Genomic DNA, 20931 nt, shown 5'->3' on the forward strand with positions numbered 1-20931 from the left:
ACCACTGATCGACATCTCTGACCGTTATTGTTCATAAAGCCTGGAGAGAAGAAGAGGGACTCTCCTTGGAAACATGTAGATTTTGTAAAGGAATGATTAGCATTTAAGTACAGTGGTGTGAACTGGTGATTTTTGAATTGTCAGTCACTCAAAGCTCCAGGGCACCGTTACCAACTTTTGTATATGAGCTCCTCCGACTAATTGCGACCTTATCTTAGCCGAAAAGGAAGGTCCCATAATGGGCTTTCGTTGTGAGCAGGGCTCGAACCTGCGCGGGGAAACCCCCATTAGATTTCAAATCCAACGCCTTAACCTCTCGGCCATCACAGCTCCTCCAGCAGACCTACACCTTTTGGACTGTGGTGAGAGACGCCTGCTCCAACAGCGCTGGTTCTTTTGGAGATCATCACATACCAGAGCACTCCCTACTCAGAAGTCACTTCTCTGGTAAATACCATTAACAGTCGTTGAAGAGACCATTGATTGTGTTGTGTGTGAAGTGTAAGGTCTTTTAGTCAGGTAAGATTTCATTCAAGGCTGACAGCACTGGTCTCCTACCCCATGTATAGCATTTTGGTGCAGACGGTGCAAGGAGCCTCTCCAGAGCAGGTTCTGTTTGAGACAGGAGATCATCACGTACAAAAGCACTCCCTTCTGAGCAATCACTTCTCAGGTGTGTGTGAGAGTAAGGTCTTTTATTTTTAGACACTGTCCAAGGACTTTGTCTTTGTCTGACAAGCATCAGTAACAAATATGCATCGTTAAGAATTCGTCTAGCTGGCTTGCAGAGCTCATCAGAGCGTGAGCACTGAATGAAAGACACTTTGTTAGGCTTTTGATTGACTACTGCAAGCGCACTTCAAACCTCAATTTGTATTCTTTTCTCAAAGAGGAGAACCTTTCAAGTATAAAGAGAGATTCTATGTGTGCATGTTGACATGCATGGTTTGAAATGACATGCGTCTTTGACACAACTTCATTGCATTCACAAGTTTGAACACACTCCAGTTGCTGAAAAATTGCTTGTGTGGAAAGAAGATGGACTGGCTTTGCAGAGATTTTCAGATGTTTTGGGCAGAGGGGCAGGTTTGTGCGACCTTGTGGCGCAATGGTAGCGCGTCTGACTCCAGATCAGAAGGTTGCGTGTTCAAATCACGTTAAGGTCGCCTGAATGTTTCTACAGTGCGAGTACCACAGGCATGTCCATCTCTTTTTTTTGCTTTGAATAGGAAGATTTTGCTTGTGGCATTCATGTCCATGTCTATAACCTGCAAAGAGCTGGCTTTTAGTGTTCTCATCATTGTATATCATATTTGCTTAATTAGTCATTGGGACACATATCTCATGTTTTTGCTTCTTTTTCGTGACATCTCGGCCACAACAGCAGCAGTTAGAGGTGACTGCAGGCAGGTGGAGCTACAGGCCCAGAGGTGAGCTTACAGCATGTTTCATTTTCTTTTTAAAAGTATTTATATAACTCTGACATAGAAATAGATATCTGGTTTTATATGATACAGGTAGGTGTGTTTGTTAATCTAGTATTTTATTTATGAATTTACGATGTATTTAATGGTGTAACAGGTAAAATCCAATCGTTACATAAGCTTCTACTAAATCCTGTTTTAAAAACATACAGTTCCAGTCAAAATTATGGTCAATCTGTCATTTTCCTCATCTTTATAATAACAATAATCACAACAGCAAAAGAACATCAGCTGAGTTTTTTCTTCACCATACTGAGCCAGAAACTCGTGCCTTCTAACAAATAATTGTATATTAATCTTACCTCACTTTGGTACAAATTGTCTGAGATAAACTTTGAAAAAGGCCAGTGAGAGGGAAAACTAAATTATGCAGCAGAACTAACTGGAGCAGTTTATGTTTCACATTAGAGATGAACAGGTGTGACATCACCTCTCTAGAAAATAGATACATCATTCCTGAAAGACTGTTTATTCTTTAATTGCTCTCATACCCTTAAATACCACCAGAACTGAGAAAGTAAAAACCAAGGCAGTCTTTTAAACATTAATTTATTTAATACTCCATTATAATCACTTAGTTTTCTGACTTATTGCCGGCAATGTGAACCAAGCTCTTGCAACGGTTATATAGGAATCGAATGGCCCGTAGCAATGGGCCAGACACCCCATACTCCCGCAGCACCTCCCACAGGACACCCAGAGGGACACGGTCGAATGCCTTCTCCAAGTCCACAAAACACATGTAGACTGGACAGACTGGACAGGACAGCCCTACAAGGTCCAGAGCATTCAGGAACATGGGGCGGACCTCATCCACACCAGGGGCTCTGCCACCAAGGAGTTGTTTAACTGCCTCAGTGACCTCACCTCCGGAAATTGGCGGGCCATCCCCCTCATCCCCAGACTCTGCTTCCTCCTCGGAAGGCGTGTCAGTGGGATTAAGGAGGTCCTCGAAGTATTCCTTCCACTGCCCGACAATTTTCTCAGTCGAAGTCAGCAGCGCTCCGCCAGCACTATACACAGTATACCCTGACCAAACGCTGCAGCAGCTGGACCCACCACAACAACCTGAAAATGTCAGCGGTGCTGCAGGAAAGGGATCTCACACAGTGGAGACTGTAGTGCTGTCATAAGCTCTACCATCAAGGTTATCTTGGAACAGTCAGTGGCATAAGCCTGAGGCTGCTGCCTAAAGATGAAGGCACACTGCGTTAAAAAACCTCTACTTTTATCTAATTCTCCAGAAAATTTCTCCGAAACAGGCAATGTATGTTCACGCTGTGGCGGAGGAGGTGAGGGGGGCAGCCTGGGTTAGCGCCGATTGCTCCTTGGAGAAGTGGTGTAACATTTTCTCATGGCATCCTAGCAGCTCCGCCTGGAACGACAGCTCGCGCCGCAAAGGTGATGAGTCCGCTGAGTCCATTTGGCTGGAACGTTCTGTTATGGTGAATGAGACTCCTTACAGAGTGACGGTGAATTTATTTACAGTGAAAAATAAAGGCAACAGTTCGAGTTTGTAATCCAAAGGGCAGTGCAGTGATAAGGTGACTCCTCCCCGCGGTGACAGTGCAGTGATAATCCAAAACAATTTCCTCTTTTGTCCGCTCCTCCTCCGTTCCCTGGATCCTGGAGGCAGACAAGAAAAACACACGCACGGTACCTGAATCGTTCTCTCTCGTTCACAAACTGGGTACACTAAATCGCAGCTGCGCTATCCGGTTTAGGTCAACGTTCCAGCGTTGGCTGTGACCCGACCGCACCGTTAAATAGGTCTGCTTCGGATTAGTAGCAGCTGGCGAAGTGATTAAGCACAGGTGCGGCGATTCCAGCTTGGGACACTCCCCCCTGGTTAGCTGCCGTTCCGTGCCATGGCTTCCGGAAGTACATGTTCCCACATAAAAACACACACGCACAGGATGGAGAGGAGAAAACCACAAAGTGCACACAAACACAACCAAAATTGGCAAAGTGACCGGTGAGGACTGTCTGGCCGTGACAGATTGTCCTTATCTTGTACAACATCTCAGACACCACCTTAACGGAGTCCAGCTCCATCCCCACAACATTACTGGCCTTGTGGATCAGTTTATTTAGTCTGTTGGCATCTGTGACCCTCAGCCTGCTGCCCCAGCATGCAACAGCATAGAGGATAGCACTGAGCACAACAGAGATACAACAAGATAACATTAATTAGTAGGGATAGTGAAAACCTCTGTGGTGGTGGTGGTGGGAGGGGGGCAGAGGGACTGTTCGCCCAGGGCGCCAAACAGGCTAGGACCGCCACTGCCAACAATCAAATGACCTGCTTTGAGCAAGTGCTTTAGTGATAGTGGGAAGGAAAAACAGGAAGTAACCTCCAGCTGGACTGGGCTCAGGGAGGGGCGGCCATCTGCCAGGGTTGAGTGGATGAAGACAGGACAAAGACACGCTGTGGAAGAAAGCCAGAGATGAATAATAAGTGATGATTCAATGCAGAGAGGTGTAGAAACACAGTGGGTTAAAAAGGGTGACTGAAGAAGAAATACATGTGCATGTATCGACGTACATTTCAGAGCTGTAAACTGTATGCCTGTGAAGTTTATGTGACTTATTTGTCACACGTTGTTAATATTTCTGCCTAACAAATTCATGCTTTGGTGTGTCTGGGCGTCCTCCTTTTTGAGTTCCAGAGGTCATACACTGTAAAATGTAATATTGTGTTTAATTAAAAATATTAAATAGGCTGAACTCAATTTTTATCAATTTGTTATTAGAACTCAATTTAAATAAGTTACCAGTACTTTTTATGCATAAACGCTGATAAACTCGATTAATTTGAGTTGTCTTAACTTAGAAAAACTAAGTAAGCTGGAAGTTTTGCTTCTCAGTGCGGAAGGATGAAAGATGTGTTTTGAAAATGCCACGTGACTACCGTCCTCCTCCCTCGCGGATCAGTCCGCATGTTCACGGTGCATTCTTTATGGAATATGTTGAGCAAACCTGGAGAAGCTTCAGCTCAAGATATTATTGTTGTCATTGCTGTGGATCTTTACCTGATACACTGACTTGGTGAGTAAATGTTTACTCTTATTCAAACTGATTTGTGGCTTCTCTTAGTTTAGCACCAGGTTTAAAATCTTGCTAGCTAGTTAGTGTTAGCCTAGCATTGCTGCTGCCGCTGGGCTCATGTTACTTAAAAATTAACACCACAGCCTTAAAAACCTTACATAAAACTATGTCGGTGAAATTTTCTGTTGATCGTTTGAAATAAATAAGTGAGATAAGAGCCCAGACAAAATTCTTTGGGATGTGCAGCCGTTAGGGGTGGGATAGGTGTGGGGTGTGGATAACAGAGCTCTCCGAAAACGTGGAAGCACTTTTGCAAATATGTGATATTTTGATAAATTAAGTAGATATTTGAGCATTACACAGCTACATTCTCGCCTGAAAATATCTTAAAAGGTTATTTTGTGACCCAGAAAGGGTAGTCTGGGGAAAAGGAGGATCGCATTTGTCGGCCGGTTGTCGGAGCCTGTGCGTACTTGTAAGCGCGGCAATGGCGGAGGAGCGCGGCTAAGAAACTTATTACTTTTTCTGGGTCACAAAATAAACTTTTAAGATATTTTCAGGCGAGAATGTAGCTGTGTAAATTTCAAATGTCTGCTCGATTTATCAAGACATCACATATTTGCAAAAATGCTCCGACGTTTTCGGAGACGTCTATTTTTTCATGCTTTGTGGCAGCTTTTGAACATCTGTGGCATCTATTAATGCCAAATCTAGCCTTTATTTAACAACATAAGCAAATTCTATGTTACAATGATTGCACAGCCATTAAGGATCAAATCAGTTTCTGAAATATGTTCTGTTTTTTCTCCCTCTGCTTGCTTCTTACTGTCTTTGAGGCTCGGGACCAGCACTCCTGTTGTTGGACAGAAAGACATCAACTCAGTGGTAAGTGTTTTGGTTTTCCAATATATTAGCAACTGTCAGTGACATTTATATTAATCAGGCTGAACTTTAATCATACTTTAGATCAGCCTGTTTTACTTATTGTTGTATTTGTGCTTTGGTTTGGGGAAGTTGTTTCTTTACTGATCTCCAAAAGTTGAATCTGTTCATCTGGACGTAGCGTTTTGTGGAAGAAACGTCCAGATGAACAGATTCAACTTTTGGAGATTTACTTTCCTGGATGATTGAGAATGCATCAAGACGTTCTTTACTGATCTTTTCCTGTCTTCTGTTATTAGACTTGAGATATGACTGCACTATGCTGTTGCTGTGACTCCAGTTAATTCTACAAGACATGCTGTGTAAGTAAACAAACAACAACAGTTTGGTCTGCATTTCTTGAAAGATCACATCCCCCAAACTTAGTTTAGAGGGTCTACACTGTATATAGTGAAGTCTGCAAGTTTTCTAACAGCAAAATTTGTTTTGTGCCCAAATCATTTTGCACATCATTAGAATGAAAGTTATTGGCCATGTTTGCATAGCCCTTTTTAAAATGATGCTTTCATGACATTATTGTGTGTTGCGTGGTGGTCACGGCTATCCAGACTGACAATTTGGGACATTGAATGTCATCTCTCCGGTGGGGAGGGAGCCTGAGATTGTCTAAATTGGAGTCTGTTCTATACCAAATGCAGAAAAAAATGTTTTAAGAAAGCAATTAAGTTCATGTTCCAAAAAATATGATTGTTTGCTTGCAGGACACCAGGAGAGATGAGTCCTCCGTCACAGATGGTGTGGTCAGTGAAGATGGTCGCCTGCAGGTTCAAGCTCATTGCATCTCCAACCCACATCCACTGCCACTGTACTTAAGGGAAGTTAAAGACTTTCTTCTGCACCTACATTTGGATCACCTCGATCCGTGATAGTCATTCAGGCAGTAACGCCTGGACTGGAAACAAGCCATCCTTAAAATATTACAACATTCCAGCTCCTGTGTTGGAATGAAAAACAAATGTGTTGTTTAAATTAGAGACTGCACTTGTGACAGAACAATAAATATTTTATTTTGATTATATAAGTAATGTAAGTACAAAACAAGCTTGTGGTAGGCCTAAACTTATTTTCAGAATAATTACATCTGAGACTTTGTTTCATTGTAAGATTATAACAGTGATGGCAATATCATTTTTATTCAGCAGAACAGTGTCCAGTATGTTGGCTGTTGTACTTTGTTGTGTTTGAAAATAAAAGTTGGGCTCATTTTAACATCATTACAAAAAGTGTTGTTAATTATTTTTAATCATATTCAGGTTACCACAAATTGTTTTTTCATTTAGTTGAACTTGAAGTGTTTGTCAGTAGGTAAACAATTAGTATTGTCAGAAAGTCAGAAATATCGAGTTATTCTTAATACTGCAGACTTGCAATGTATAAGTTGTCCTAACAGTCATCTTAAGTAAGCTGTACTTAGTTTTTTTGAGGCAACGAGTTTCCATAATTTTTTTGAGTTCTGGGAACTAACACGGCTGTACAGTGTACTCAAAATGAGTAAGTTGCCCTAACTTGGTCATCTTACGTAAACTTGATCCAATTTTTTTGAGTTCTGGGAACAAATGAGCTTGTACAGAGTACTCAAAATAAATAAGTTGTCCTAACTTAGTCATTTTTAGCTAAGCTTTACTTAATTTTTTTGAGGCAACGAGTTTCCATAATTTTTTTGAGTTCTGGGAACTAATTAGATTTTACAGTGTAAAGTCTCATGTGAACTGGTAAATGGTAAATGGACTTCATAAAACCTGCACTTTTCTCATAACAATGGTTACTTTTTTCCAGTAGTCCTGGATAGTGGACTTAGACTGTGTTAGAGATTTTCATTTTTTCATCCATTTTCTTAAAAAGTTACCTAGTTCAGTGTTGTGAGGAATCTCAGGCCATCACAGGACATTAAATTCGTTATATTTCTGTTTTGTGGAAGTACTTGTGTGAGCCTTAAAGCTACTTTTCTAATCGCATTTCCCTGAATTATTGAAGTTCTCACTTGGCCTGCTCATTTTGAGTATAGGTTTTACTCGATATAACTAAAATACTTTTCTTTGAAATTTTTAAAGTGCAAAGTTTTCAAACCGTGCCTCCAATTTATTTCTATCAACAACTATGCCTGTAGACGAGAAATGAGAGCTCTCCTCACCCCCAACAAAACACCTTTCCTGTCCCTGGGTCTGGGGTTATTATTGTATTAGCGTACGCCCTTTAACTTACAGTATAAAACACCTTGATGCAACTGCTGCTGTGATTTGGCACTGTATAAAGAAAATAAATTGCATTGTCTGACCTTTAGGGTGAGCCTTATAGTAAAAGCACTGCTGTGGTTGTGGTACCCTAAAATAATTTACAGTTTTTAATCAGGACGTATTCTGTATATGGTTGGATTCAGAATGTGCTCGACTAGCAGAAATTTAATTTGAGATGATGATGATTATTATTAAGTCCTTTATTAAAATAGGTTGTCTCATAGAGCATGAGCTATTCTTTTTTTGAAAGAGTCCCGTATACAAAAACATAGATTTTTAACACTAGGAGTAATAGAGACACAAAAGTAAGCTGTTATAAACATATACAATTTATGAAGGCATCTTCAAGGATACCTGCAAATAAAGAAGGCATAAATTCTGCACTTTCATCCCATTTTTAGACGTGTACAGATAACAACTGCAAGTCAAATAGTAACTGAGCTGCAAAAGAAAAAAAGAAAAAACATTGACTGGCGAATTATCCAGACAAGTAAAGCTCAATTTTATTTCACTTGTAAAGTAGATCACAGGTGTCCTATGTGACAGTTGTACATTCAGAAGTTAAAATCATGATTTGCACTGATTTGAGTTAAATGAGATCACAGATCACTATCATGAGCACAGGACAATGACTGCAGTGCTCCAAACACAGTAAATTATGTTGGGTCTGTTTGAACAGCGACTGGAGCTATGAAGAGACGACTGAAGTTTCAAACTAAGCAACTTTGTTTATGATTTATTTGCAGTCGTATAATAGACTAATTATCGTAATGTTTCTACAGTTACTTCTGTTGTTTATATTCTCTTGTGTTATTTCAGAATACCCTGTACTTCAATTCTTAGCTTAATTTGAGACATTGGCCGTTGCTTGGATTACTCAGAGTTTTTATTCGACAGCACAGATGGTACATGAGGAGGCCTCTGATCATTTGGTCTCTAATGCCATAGATAAGTGGGCTCAAACATCTGGGGAAAAGGATCATAGACACATAAAGTATACTCCAGATGCGTAAAATTGTTACTCTGTCAAGGACTTTTGAGATCTCTGTAACCAAAGGGTCATAAATAGTCGAGGACAGACTGAGGCCTAACTGTATCAGGTGCAGCAGCAGTGTGCTACGAACCTTACGGGCTGAAGCTTTATCTGTGGAGGCCGACCTGGCTGCTATCATAACACCAATATAAGAGCAAGAAACTGCAACACCAGCAGATACAAAAAGAACCCAAGTGTAAGCTTTGTCATAATGATCAGACATGGGGCCAAGTAACAAAGGAGTGTTAGAGCAAAAGTCTTTCATTTGGAGACTCTCTAAGTCTTCAAACTGAAAATTTAACAACAAAATCAGTCGAATAAAAACATTTAGTGAACTGATGGCCCAGACTATGATGATCGCTAGTGCTGTGTTCCTGATGGTGATGATGCTAGCATGCCTTAGTGGGTAGCACACAGCTACATATCTCTCCAGAGACATCACCACCAGTGTGAGAGGAGAGATCCCAGTTGTGAGATTGGCAAGCATGACAAGAAAGCCACAAACAGGATATGTCAGTCTGATTCTACAAACAGATAGTAAGTACAACAACTGACTCAGGACCATCTGTATGGTGTCTGCAAAAAGTAAATTATAAAGAAGAACATAACAGGCTGTCTCACGAAACACTGCTTTACTCCTCAAGATGTGTAGCATGGTCCCATTAATTAAAAGAAACACACAGCAGGATGCTGTAATTGGAGCAGAAAATAACAGAACCTCCAGTATCCCTCGGTACTGCTGTTGAATAGTGACATTGGCCTGAGATTGAGTGCCATAAGACATGTTTAAGAGCAATTTATGGAACCACCTTAAAAATCTGATACCTGTTAAGGATTTTATCCATATATAATATCATTTTCAGCTGTTAGAAAAAGCAGTCAAGGTCTAAAACAAACCATTAGCATTTTTATACTCATATAAAAAAGAGCCGATTGAGTCTTCAGTTCAAATGTCAAAATGCCCTTTGTCACGGTTGAGCAGATAAGAAACTTCCACACATCTGAAGGGTTTGTCCACATTCATGTGCATTTTAAGAACTTGGTCCTCACACCCACTTCACATCACGTGTAAGTACAGCAAATCAATTAAACTATTTTATATGATGTAATCCTTATTTTGAGACAGTGATCTGTTGTTCAAAGAGAATTTTTGTGGTCTTCTTTTTCTAAATGTGGCTGATCATCCACTTGTGTAGAAGCTGTCAGGTTCTGTGAGCTAGTCTTCGTCTGGAGACAGCCTGTCCCTACAGTGTTAATGTCAGGTTCTGGGTAACTTATCGCCGTGACTCAGGAATAACCTGCTGTTTTTGTGATGTTAACAAAATAAATGCTCAACTCAAAACAATCTAAAAAAAGTACAAGTTCTAATTAATAATATGTGTAATAATTAGAATCTTTTGTAGCATCAGAAATAAACGTACTATTAGGCCTCAGCTGGCAGTTTCATTGCCATGTGAGGCCAAATTGTTTTATGATAGATTAAGTCCAGTCTCGTATGAAAATGTGCAGCTGTTGCTGTCGGTCCCTGAGTCGCGGATGAAACTCAGAGGAGACAGAGCGTTCACAGTTCAGGCTCCAATGCTTTGGAATAACCTTCCCCTCCATACTAGACAAGCATCATCAGTTCAGGTCTTTAAGTCCAGAATGAAAACCTATTTTTATTCCCCGGCTTTTAACTATGTAGGAAACTGAAACCTTTCTCAATAATTTTATTGTATTTTAAACTGTGCTAGTTTTTTTGATTTGTGTTGTTCAGCACTTTGGTCTGCCTGGTGCGTTTTTTAAAGTGCTATACAAATAAACGATGATGAAAACGTTAAATAGCCACAAAAAAAAAAATCTTTCACAGAATCTAATTAATCAACCCTTTTATTTGAGTTGAAACTTGCACTTTGGGACATCGTGGAGATTTTAAGTTTTTAAGCCATTCTACCTTCGATTTGCTGGTGTGTTCTGGATCATTATCTTATTGCATGACCTTTTTTTTTTTTTTTTTTTTTTTTTTTTAAACCTGTCCCGTTTGGTTCTTTTGCCATCAGAATTATTGTCTAAAGGCGAAGAAAGATGCCCAACGGATTTACTTTACCAAATGGACCATCCCAGCCTTGCCATAATGGTCCATTTGATTTACCTTTTATTGTTTATTTTATTTTTTTTTAATTTTTACTTGCTAGATACGGGACAGGGGAAAAGAAAAGGGAGAAAGAAAGAGGGGGAAAAAAAAAACAGCGGAGAAGAGGGACGGGGACAAAGGGCAAAAAACAAAAACCAACAAAATAAGCAGACAAAAAATACATATATCGATCACCTGGATCACCTGTTGAGAAAGAAAAAAGAAAACAAGCAGAAGAAAACGAGAGTAATAGAATAAACAACATCACAATGATATATGGGAATATAACACTAAATACTTAATATTAAACATTATTGTGCAGCACGTAAGATCGACAGCGCACAGTGTGCTTTGAGGTAGGAGCCGAAAAGGGTGTAGTTTGTGTGTGTGATCACCTGTGTGTACACCTGTGAGCATGAGCGCGCTTGTATTTAAAAGGTTCCTTCATGTAATGATCTGCTAGAGGGTGTGGGGGGCCACAGTCCCATCCTCCAGGGCATGAAGCAGGTATGGAGGAGATCAAAACTCCAGACATCCAGAGGCCCTCAGAACACAAGAGACCAAGGAAGACCAACAGAGGGGCAGCCGCGCCACTGTCCCAGAAAGAGCTGAGGAGAGTCCCAGATGAGGGATCACTCAGCAGCCGCGGAGCAGAAGCCAGGGGGGGTTGCAGTGACGTGCCCGTGAGCTCCGCCGGCAGCCAGCTGTGCCTGAGTGACCGAGCCCCAGGCCGAGAGGCTGAGGGCACCCCACCCCCGAAGTGGCCCGAGCGAGCCCCAGGTTCCAGGCCCGGATAAGCAGCCACCAAGGAGTGAGCCGGTGTGTACCCGGACGCCCACCCCCGGACACAAGGAACCACCAACGCACCGATGTCTGAGGGCGTCTGCCACCGGCAGGGGAAGTGGTGGGGGGAGATAGGCCTCCAAACCTTGGAGGGCCTGAGATGTCCCCAGAGAGGTGGCGTCTGATACCCAACCTGACATATAGACACAGACATACAGGCACACTCAAATACAAACATCCATTCCCACCCTCATGCTCTCATATGCAATTACTCCACACTCAACCAACGTGGAGACAGACATAAAGAGACGCTGTACACACAATCACACTCCCCAAGCGTACTCTAAGAACCGGGTCTAGGTACCCTTGCCCCTGGAGGGGGAAACTGCACCCAGACCCAGGTGGTGTTACCCTTATTGCATGACCTAATTTCAGCCAAGCTTCAGCTCTCAGACAAATGGCTTCACATTTGATCTCTAGACAATTTTGATCTACAAAGGAGTTAATTTTCAACACATTGACTGAAAGGTGACTGTAAAATAGGCCCAAATCATCATGACACCACCACTTCACTGACATCTGGTTAGGGTTGTTCATACAAAGTGACGAGGCTTTTTCCTGGTAACCCTTCCAAAAAAGCCATACTTGGTTAGTGTTTTTCTAATGGCACTGTCATGAACTTTAACATTTACAAGACTCGGTTCGCTTGTTAGAGACTGAGCTAGAGCTCTTGGGTTTTTGGTCTGACCTTGAGATACATTTACTTGGACATCTTTTCCTTGGAAAGATTGTGGCAGTTTGTTAACACACAGTTTAGTTCTCTAAATCAGCAAACTGTGAAAAACATTTGTTTCTATAGAAGTGCTCACATTTGCTAATGATCAATCAATCAAGTGCATTTGAATAGCCGCACTTAGCTGCTACTTATTCCCATGGAAGCCCAAAGGCTGTACTAGGTTTTCACAGAATTCTATGTAATACTATGAAAAACAGTCTTTTGCGTGTCACTGTGTTTCAATAGGAATTATATTTTCTGTTAGAAGCTCTTATTTTGTCTGGAGAAAGTAGGGATTTCTCACCACAACAGCCAAGAAAACAAAACTTTAAAAGAAGTGGGAAATGTTGCATTTGAAGCCAAATCAAAATCTTTTTCTAAAGCTATTTCTAATTCCTTTTATTTGCAGTTCAATAAGGAAAGGTCATTTGGAAGAATTGAACATGATTTACTGAGATAAAGAAGTACCTGTATTCAGGATCAGAATCCGATAGCCCATAATTGCAGAATGGACAGGGAAAGTGATAGTAATGTAGAGAACTGAGTACAGATCTTCCTTCCTTCATATTAAAAGCTATTAAGTGTCAGGGGCTGTCTCTTGGTCTGCATGATAACCATGGGCAGGAGAAGGCTTTTGGGCAGGGGAATGTTTATCCATTTACCAATTATAATTGCACAATTACCCTCAATTCCTTTAAAATGACATCTGCACCGGTTGGTAAGTGCAGAAAGGGGCAACGTCTGGGTCACCCACAAATATTGTCATGGTCTGACTGACCCTGCTGGGCAGTCCCTACCTGAGCCTCCCTGAGCCTTTTGCACATGAGGTACCGACCGGATTTGCAGTACGGATCGGTTAGTGACAGGTGCATTTGTCGGACTCTTCGAATTAGGACACCCTTCGTCGCGTTGCTGTGATGTAATCGGTCTACAAATGCACACTCCGAAGCGTGCGGCCCCTGAATTCGGACATAGTTCATGTATACTGGTTGGAGCAACTCACCGGGAATTTTTCCTTAGTCGTTGTAAAAAAGTTTTACAGATTTTATTCTGTTGCTTTTTGGGAAACGAGGACACTTTTTGTTGATGCCCATGTACCTCAGTTCTGCGAGCCTGGAGGTTTGTATTTTATTTGTACTTTTTGTATTTTCCTTCTGATATCTGTACCTGAGCTGAGGTAATGAAAAAAATTTCCCCGTCGTGGGATCAATAAAGTCCTATCTTATCTTAACTTAACTTAACTTAAGTATGATAAACAACCTGGGTAGTACTACCCTGGTAGTACATTAATGCTATACAGACACACACACACTTCACACACCTGAACTGAAAAGGCTGAAAAGAACTCTGAACTATGAAACTGAGTACACTGACTGACGCACATGGACTATTGGATTTCCTTATTGTGAATTGTTATGTGACTGTTTATGGTTTTGCTTTAAATAAATGTCTGACTGTTTTTTTTAGCTGTGTGTCAATGCCTAGAGAACGTAAGCCCCAAGATCCTAACTTTCTCTACATCCTCTAGTGGTAAAGTATCGTGTGTTACATTACGATGGTGTAGAAATCATCCATCCATCCATTTGCTTCCGCTTATCCTTTTCAGGGTCACGGGGGGCGCTGGAGCCTATCCCAGCTGAGGCGGGTGAGATGCGGGGTACACCCTGGACAGGTCGCCAGTCTGTCGCAGGGCTAACACACAGAGACAGACAACCATTCGCGCTCACATTCACTCCCGCATTCACACCTATGGGCAATTTGGATGAATCAATTAACCTATCCCCAAAAACTGTAGAAATCAATTAATGTTAATAAGCCTTCACCAAACTGTATAATTACCATGGTATCAGACTAAGTTTACAGTTCATCTGCAGATTTTAATACAACTTCTGGAGACTTACTGCAGATTTTTCTCTTTTCCCCAGCTGTGGGGATTGTTTAGGGAAGTGCGCGCTTTCCCCCCTGGAGGCTCGTCCGCACGGCTGTCGACTCACTGGCGCTTGATTACTCTGCCAGCTGCTTCTAATCAGCCTCCATCTTACCCCAAGCCGGTAGCGTTAGCAAACTGAAAGTGTGGGAGATTGTTGGTTAAGAAGTCAGCTAACCGTGTATTTGGTCTCAACTTCTCCTAGGTAATTGGGACGGAAAGGAGAACTTTTCGCACTATTCGCTCACGGGATCACACAGATGAAGCAGCACTTGGGAGTTTGAAAAGGAGCACCTTTTGACACTGTAAATAAACACACTGTTCCACTGTTCACCAAAGCTCCGCATCTAGGTTCTTTTTTCCCTGCATCCGTGACACTTGGATTATGCATCTTTTTAGAAATGATGAAAAATTCCTGACTTCTATTTAAAATCACTTTCTCAGATGTGTGCTGAGTTTTACTGTACTGTTATGGAAATTTAAAAAAACAAACCCTTGGTGAGAGTCTTTGAACTGGTTTAATCACATGTTGCAACATTGAGAAAGCGCTCTGGTCAAACGGGAAAGTGGTCCCTAACGACGTCTGCCGCCCTCACATCTTATATGCACACATAGACAAAGACATTCCACAACTCTTACATGTTGGCCCATGTCACAGGGTGTAAAGCATAAATATACATTTTTGATGCTATTCTACGTGCATATAACTATGTGACAAAGTGATACTACTATTACTAAAGTGATATTGTTAAAATATGCGATCAATACACAGCTTTGAAATTCATATGAGTTGTTCGCACTAAAGTAAAAACCATCATCACTTCATGTGGAGACCCCTTTGGCGCCAGCTGCAGTCTCAAGGCTGGAGCTGAACAACAACACCCTGATAACAGACTGTGTTGAGACTGTTCTTCCCATCCTATGCAAGGCCACCTGGGTTGGCTGGAAGACTGTTTACTTAGCCTGGCAGGGCGAAGGACACTGTCTCAGCTGAACTCTGGACACATACACACACACACGCACACAGACATATATACACATGCAGATATACACTCATCCCCCCTCCAAACGCCTTCGACGCTTATTCCCCTCCGATGCTGACGGTGGATCAAGGAGACCAGCGCTTATGCTGCAGGCCCGGATGTACTGTCTACATTGGCTGTCTCTCACCCTTTACCCACCCCTGTTGCTTGTCATGTGTTTCTTTGGTGTATTAAGAGTTTTTTGGTGTGCTATGTGCAGAGGTGTTTTTTTCTGTTCTCAAACTGATCTCCCTGTTGGAGCTCAGTCTGGGGGGAGTTATTTTTTTCTCCTTATCTTTCCTCATGTTGTGCTTTTCCATGTTATACCCCTCTGACCTGTCTTCCCCATGTGATGTTTGTGTAATGTATGTATGGTCGGAAGGGTAAGACGGTGCTGGCACAGCTGGCAGCCTTAAACCAATTTCCCTCGGGATGAATAAAGTATCATCAATCAATCAATCAATCAATCAATCAATCAATCAATCAATCAATCAATATGTTAATAGAGTAATATCCCATCACAGAACTCACTGGCCTGATGAAAACAGCTAACGTAAAGGGGGAAGACAGTATTGGTTAGTAACATTTTTGACCATTATTGTGTCATTTGGAATCTTTGTTTATTTCAGAAACCCCCACAACAAATATAGTTTAAAATATTTTAAAGTAAAAAAAAAAAATGCTCTGAGGACATACCAAAGAAAAAAGAGATGCCAGACTTAAATAACCTTGAGCTGTAAGCATGCTAACTTTCTTTAAATATCTCTGAAATATTTGTCTCAGTTTTTAAGATAACACCTTAGCCATTAAATCTCCATGTTCTGTTAATAAACATAGCCAGTTGCATAAATTATCGTGTTTTATTAATCTATGATTTTGCACTATGTATTTTCAATGGCAAATATACTGTTTTGGACAAAGCAGTCGGAGACACCACATCAGAGTGGTTCCTGCTACAATTCTTTGAAGTTTGCTTAAAGTCCGGCTGGAGGTTACATCGTTCCCCACTGTCTGACAAATTTTATATCATGTAAACCCAAGCATACCCTACTAAATTCATAGACACAAACTAACACGCCTATTATGAACTCATACACCATATTTAATGTTTGTTTGTTTTTCTAAATTACCCCTCCCCTTGATTCTCAAGTTGAATAAATAGGCATCTGTCAAGAAATCACACTGATTAAGTGACGAGAATGACTTCAATTGAGACTATTTAAAGGAAAGGTTTCCACTGACATCTGAGATTGAGCATGAGGACAGGTCTGATGGTATGGTCTCTGAGACCATAGATGAAAGAACTCAGGCATCTGGGAAGGATGATAATACAAAGATAAATAACAACCCGGATGCGCACAACTATAACACTGTCCACAGTTTTGTAAATAAAGACAAATATTGGGCTATGTATAGTTGAGGAGACACTTAGACCAAGCTGCACCAAATGTAACACCAGTGTCTTACGAGCCTTTTCAGCTGAAGCTTTGTCTGTAGAGGCTGACTGGGCTACTACAGTCACACCAATATAAGAAAAAATGAATGCACCTGCAGCTAAAACAAACAGAAAATAACTGAAGGCTTTGGCATAGAGATCAGATATTGGATCAAGAGTTAGTTTCTCCTTGTTACAGGAATATTCCATCTGAAGGTGCAGCAGATCCTGGAATCGGACACGTAACATCAGAACAACTTCTATGAAAACATTTAGCAAACTTATTGTCCAAACCACACAAACAGCCAGCGCTGTGTTTCTGACGGTGATGATAGTAGCGTGTCTTAGTGGGTAGCACACAGCTACATATCTCTCCAGAGACATCGCCACCAGTGTGAGAGGAGAGATTAAAGTTAACAGAGTGGCAAGTGACACTAGCACGCCACATATCGGATACAGCAACGTTATTCTAAAAGCAGACAGTAAAAACATGACCTGACTCTGTGCCATCTGTAGAGTATCTGCAAACAGAAGGTTGTAGAGAAGAATGTAACGAGAGGTTTGACCAAACACGGGTTTACTTCTTAGAGTACACAACATGGTTGCATTAATAAAAAGAAATATACAGCATGTTAGTGTTGTGACAGTGCAAGAAAACACTATCTCCAGAAACAGCTGATTCTGCTGCCCGACAGTGATATTTGTCAGAGTTTCATTTGTGAAGGACATGTTAAACAAACATTAAAAACATGTTAAATTAGCACACAAGAGCAGAACAGCAAAATTAACGTTTTAGCTTTGAGGGATTTTGATCTTTGGAGCAGAGAAAGAGAAGCCAAAATACTTCCTTGCAGAACTTTAACAGATAATATACTCTTTCCACATGATTACAGTTGATCTGCAGTTTTTGCCATCTGGTCATGTACTGTTTATGACCTCTGTCAGACACCTCACTGACGTTATGTCATGTGATGTCACATCATGTGATGCTCACACTGTCAACTGATAGATTTCTACCCCTTTCTTTTTTGTTCTCTTTTCTTCCACAAGTCACCTGTGGGATTGTTACACTACACATATATAAAAATAAAAATATTGGCCAACAAGAGGAGCTAATATTCAGTTTATAGGGCCCCTTTTGGCAAAGCAAATGTGTTTGCTTTGCAAAATGTGCAAATGAGCTGCCAGATGGGACCGATTTGAAGCAATCAAACAAGCGAACAATTTTACTGTTAGAACACCTGGAGATCGTGTTGTGAGACTGTGTTGTAGAAGTTTTGGGTAGTCTGAATCCTTTCTTACTATATCCGTGCGATCGTGGCTCAAGAGTTGGGAGTTCGCCTTGTAATCAGAAGGTTGCCGGTTCGAGCCCCGGCTCGCACAGTCTCGGTCGTTGTGTCCTTGGGCAAGACACCTCACCCGCTGTCTACTGGTGGTGGTTAGAGGGCCCGGTGGCGCCAGTGTCCGGCAGCCTCGCCTCTGTCAGTGCACCCCAGGGTGGCTGTGGCTACAGTGTAGCTTACCATCACCAATGTGTGGATGACTGGATGTGTAAAGCGTTTGGGGTCCTTAGGGACCAAGTAAAGCGCTATACAAATACAGGCCATTTACCATCACTCTGTTCTACTTGCTCTACTACAAGTCATTGTTTTCGTAATAGAGCCCAGATGACTCCTGTATAGGAGATTCTGGACTGTCTATTCTCTGGACTTTGTCTTCATTTGAAGGACTCACCAGACACTAGTGCAAGGCTCTGCTGGGAGGATACTTCAATTCAAATCAGTTCAGTTTTATCCAGTTCGGTTCAGTATCCATATATTAATCTGTCCCGATACCTGCCAACCTAAATTCAAGTTGGCGCTGTCCTGGTGGTGGCCTGTTGTTGCAGCTCCCTGTCTTTGTCAGGTTCTTTAGATTTTTTAGTGTCTCTGTTTCCTTGTTTTCTTTTTTATCTCTTAATATTTTAATCTTATTGTTTAGTTTTCATTATTTTGTTTTAATTTTCAGAGATTCTTCCTGATGACGACAAGCCTAGTCGGCTGCATGGCTGGATTTGTGTACACACATGATCAGCTCCTTGCACTGAGGACACCTATTCTCTGCTCCAGTGAAAAGCCTACAATACCGAAGGAACTGAGAAAGAGACCTCGGGGCTCTAGAGAGCAGAGGTTAAACAGACATCAAAGAGGAAGATGTCAGGGGTGTCATGTGGGGGTGCGAGGAAAGGAGGACCCAAACGCTGGACTCACAGGTAGGTGAAGGCTGGTGTTTATTATGATGAGCGGATCATCAAACGGAGGACTGGCTGAACTGAAATAGCTGGCTGAACTGAAATGACTGAACTGGCTGGACTGGACACACGTACGGTGTAGACAACATCAATGACATGACTGCCAGGTCTGCCAACATGAACGCTGATTGCACTACTGACCTCCTTCTAGAAGTACCTCTTCCGAGTTCTTGTTTGTGACTAAGTGTCAGTGTGGAATTCAAGTTGGGATGTGTGAGTGACTGGCTTTGTAAAGAGAGGAGCGTGGATGTGTTTTTTCTTCCCCAGATTACCTGGAGTCCCTTTCCCTTCAATGTTGTAGAAGCTGGTGCCTCACGGTAAATAAACTCACTTTAATTGCACTATTCTGAGTCTTGCGTTTGAGTCCTGCTGTTCACCTTGACACAAGGGTCTCTTCCAGGTCTCCACACACCTGCTCCTGCTTTAATATCAATAACACTACTCCCTCAGTTACCACATGAAAGCATGTGGCTCAATATATTGGCAGGAACACCAGAGGGGGAAATTTCTATATACAAATATGTCTATACAAAAAAACACAATTGTTCCCATTTTGTCCTAGACCCCATTTGCTGTATGTAAAGAGTATAGAACAGGGGCTAAGCAAACAGCCCTGTGGGGAGGCACAGGGAGCCAGTGCTGAGACTGATAAATGTGGAGAGGTGGGTAACCATTCAAACCCTCTGTGTGCGGTTACTTAGGAAGTCTTTAATCCTAATCATATTTATTTATTAATCAATCAATTAGTGTAATAACATAAATAAATAAATATATATATAATTCAAAGCAGTATCAATCAGCATGTTGATGTACATGTGTAAACTCTTAACGGGTACTTATAATTGTAAACAGAGTGAAAATGTCACTCGGACCCAAAAGCAGATACTGAGAGAGGAATGCTGGGCTTACACTGTGCGATTTTTGGCCCATTTTGAGCCGATTTTTCAGTCGTGCGACCGTTTTGGTGATCGGCCCGAGTTTGGCCTTCATCGTGTGTCGTGCATCGTGTTGTATACGTGGGGTAACGAGAAGCGATTAACACCTCACGACCAGCTCCCGATCATCAATCGCTTGGCGTCGTGAGGAATCCTCACGACCGTCGTGAGGGTGTCACCGCAGCGTCTCACACTGCACACGCGCAAACACATAAACGTCGGTGAAAAAGACGGAGCAGCACGGCAGTGCAGCGTGTGATCTGGACACAAGCGATGGAGGCTCAACTTGTAGAACTTTGGCAAACTCATCCGAGCCTTTTCGATGTGGCCTCACAAAATTATCACGACCACAACCGTGAAAATAGTTGGATTTACATTGCTGCTCAATCACAGCTGCCTGATCAATGTTTTTCATTAGTAATTTAGCAAAGTTGATGGTGGTGGTGTGCGTGTCTGTGTGAGTGAAAGACAGAGGGAGAGCGAGCGACAGAATTTCTGTTATAACCTTCATTTTATAGAGGCACAGCGTGAGCACTCAGGTCGCATCAGAGCATCGGGCCGTATAGTGTGAGACCCTGCATCGTGACCTACCAACTTATAACCCCTGCGAGTCACTCGTGCAGTTTGAGCAGAAGCTGAATAACGCGACTGAAAAAATCGCACAGTGTAAGCCCAGCTTAAGGACGTCGACCTGGATGTCGCCAACAAAAGAGTCCAAATTTAAGCAAATCTGGGGGTTGACCCAAGGGGGCGATGGCACAAAAGTAAACACTCAGAAAACTCTGGAGGATGACTCGTAGGTTGGCAGCACAAAAGTCCATAATTATGTAGCTCCAGGGGTCGACCCAGGGGTCGACGGCAAAAAAGTCCATGATTAGTCAGTTTGGGAGGCCAACTGCAGAGCCAGCAG

At 41.9% G+C, this 20931-nt stretch overlaps 2 protein-coding genes, 1 long non-coding RNA gene and 2 other non-coding genes across 5 annotated transcripts; 2 read left to right on the plus strand and 3 right to left on the minus strand.

The window, feature by feature from the left end:
- Nucleotides 1–247: 247 nt before the first annotated feature.
- On the minus strand, nt 248–330 carry trnas-uga (transfer RNA serine (anticodon UGA)). The gene has a single exon. It is a non-coding gene; the product is annotated as a tRNA-Ser (tRNA).
- A 764-nt stretch (nt 331–1094) lies between these two features.
- Nucleotides 1095–1166, plus strand: trnaw-cca (transfer RNA tryptophan (anticodon CCA)). The gene has a single exon. It is a non-coding gene; the product is annotated as a tRNA-Trp (tRNA).
- A 3228-nt stretch (nt 1167–4394) lies between these two features.
- LOC134637738 (uncharacterized) lies at nt 4395–6523 on the plus strand. The gene is made up of 4 exons (XR_010095166.1): nt 4395–4532; nt 5369–5417; nt 5714–5776; nt 6176–6523. It is a non-coding gene; the product is annotated as an uncharacterized LOC134637738 (long non-coding RNA).
- A 2024-nt stretch (nt 6524–8547) lies between these two features.
- On the minus strand, nt 8548–9525 carry LOC134637556 (odorant receptor 131-2-like). Its single transcript, XM_063488011.2, has one exon. It carries the CDS (start codon nt 9523–9525, stop codon nt 8548–8550), a length of 978 nt encoding a protein of 325 aa, XP_063344081.1.
- Nucleotides 9526–16580: 7055 nt separating this feature from the next.
- On the minus strand, nt 16581–17525 carry LOC134637566 (odorant receptor 131-2-like). Its single transcript, XM_063488014.1, has one exon. The coding sequence runs from the start codon at nt 17523–17525 to the stop codon at nt 16581–16583; it is 945 nt and encodes a 314-aa protein (XP_063344084.1).
- Nucleotides 17526–20931: the final 3406 nt, after the last annotated feature.

This window comes from Pelmatolapia mariae, linkage group LG10_11 (assembly GCF_036321145.2).
Source record: "Pelmatolapia mariae isolate MD_Pm_ZW linkage group LG10_11, Pm_UMD_F_2, whole genome shotgun sequence".
In the NCBI taxonomy this organism is placed as follows: Eukaryota; Metazoa; Chordata; class Actinopteri; order Cichliformes; family Cichlidae; genus Pelmatolapia; species Pelmatolapia mariae.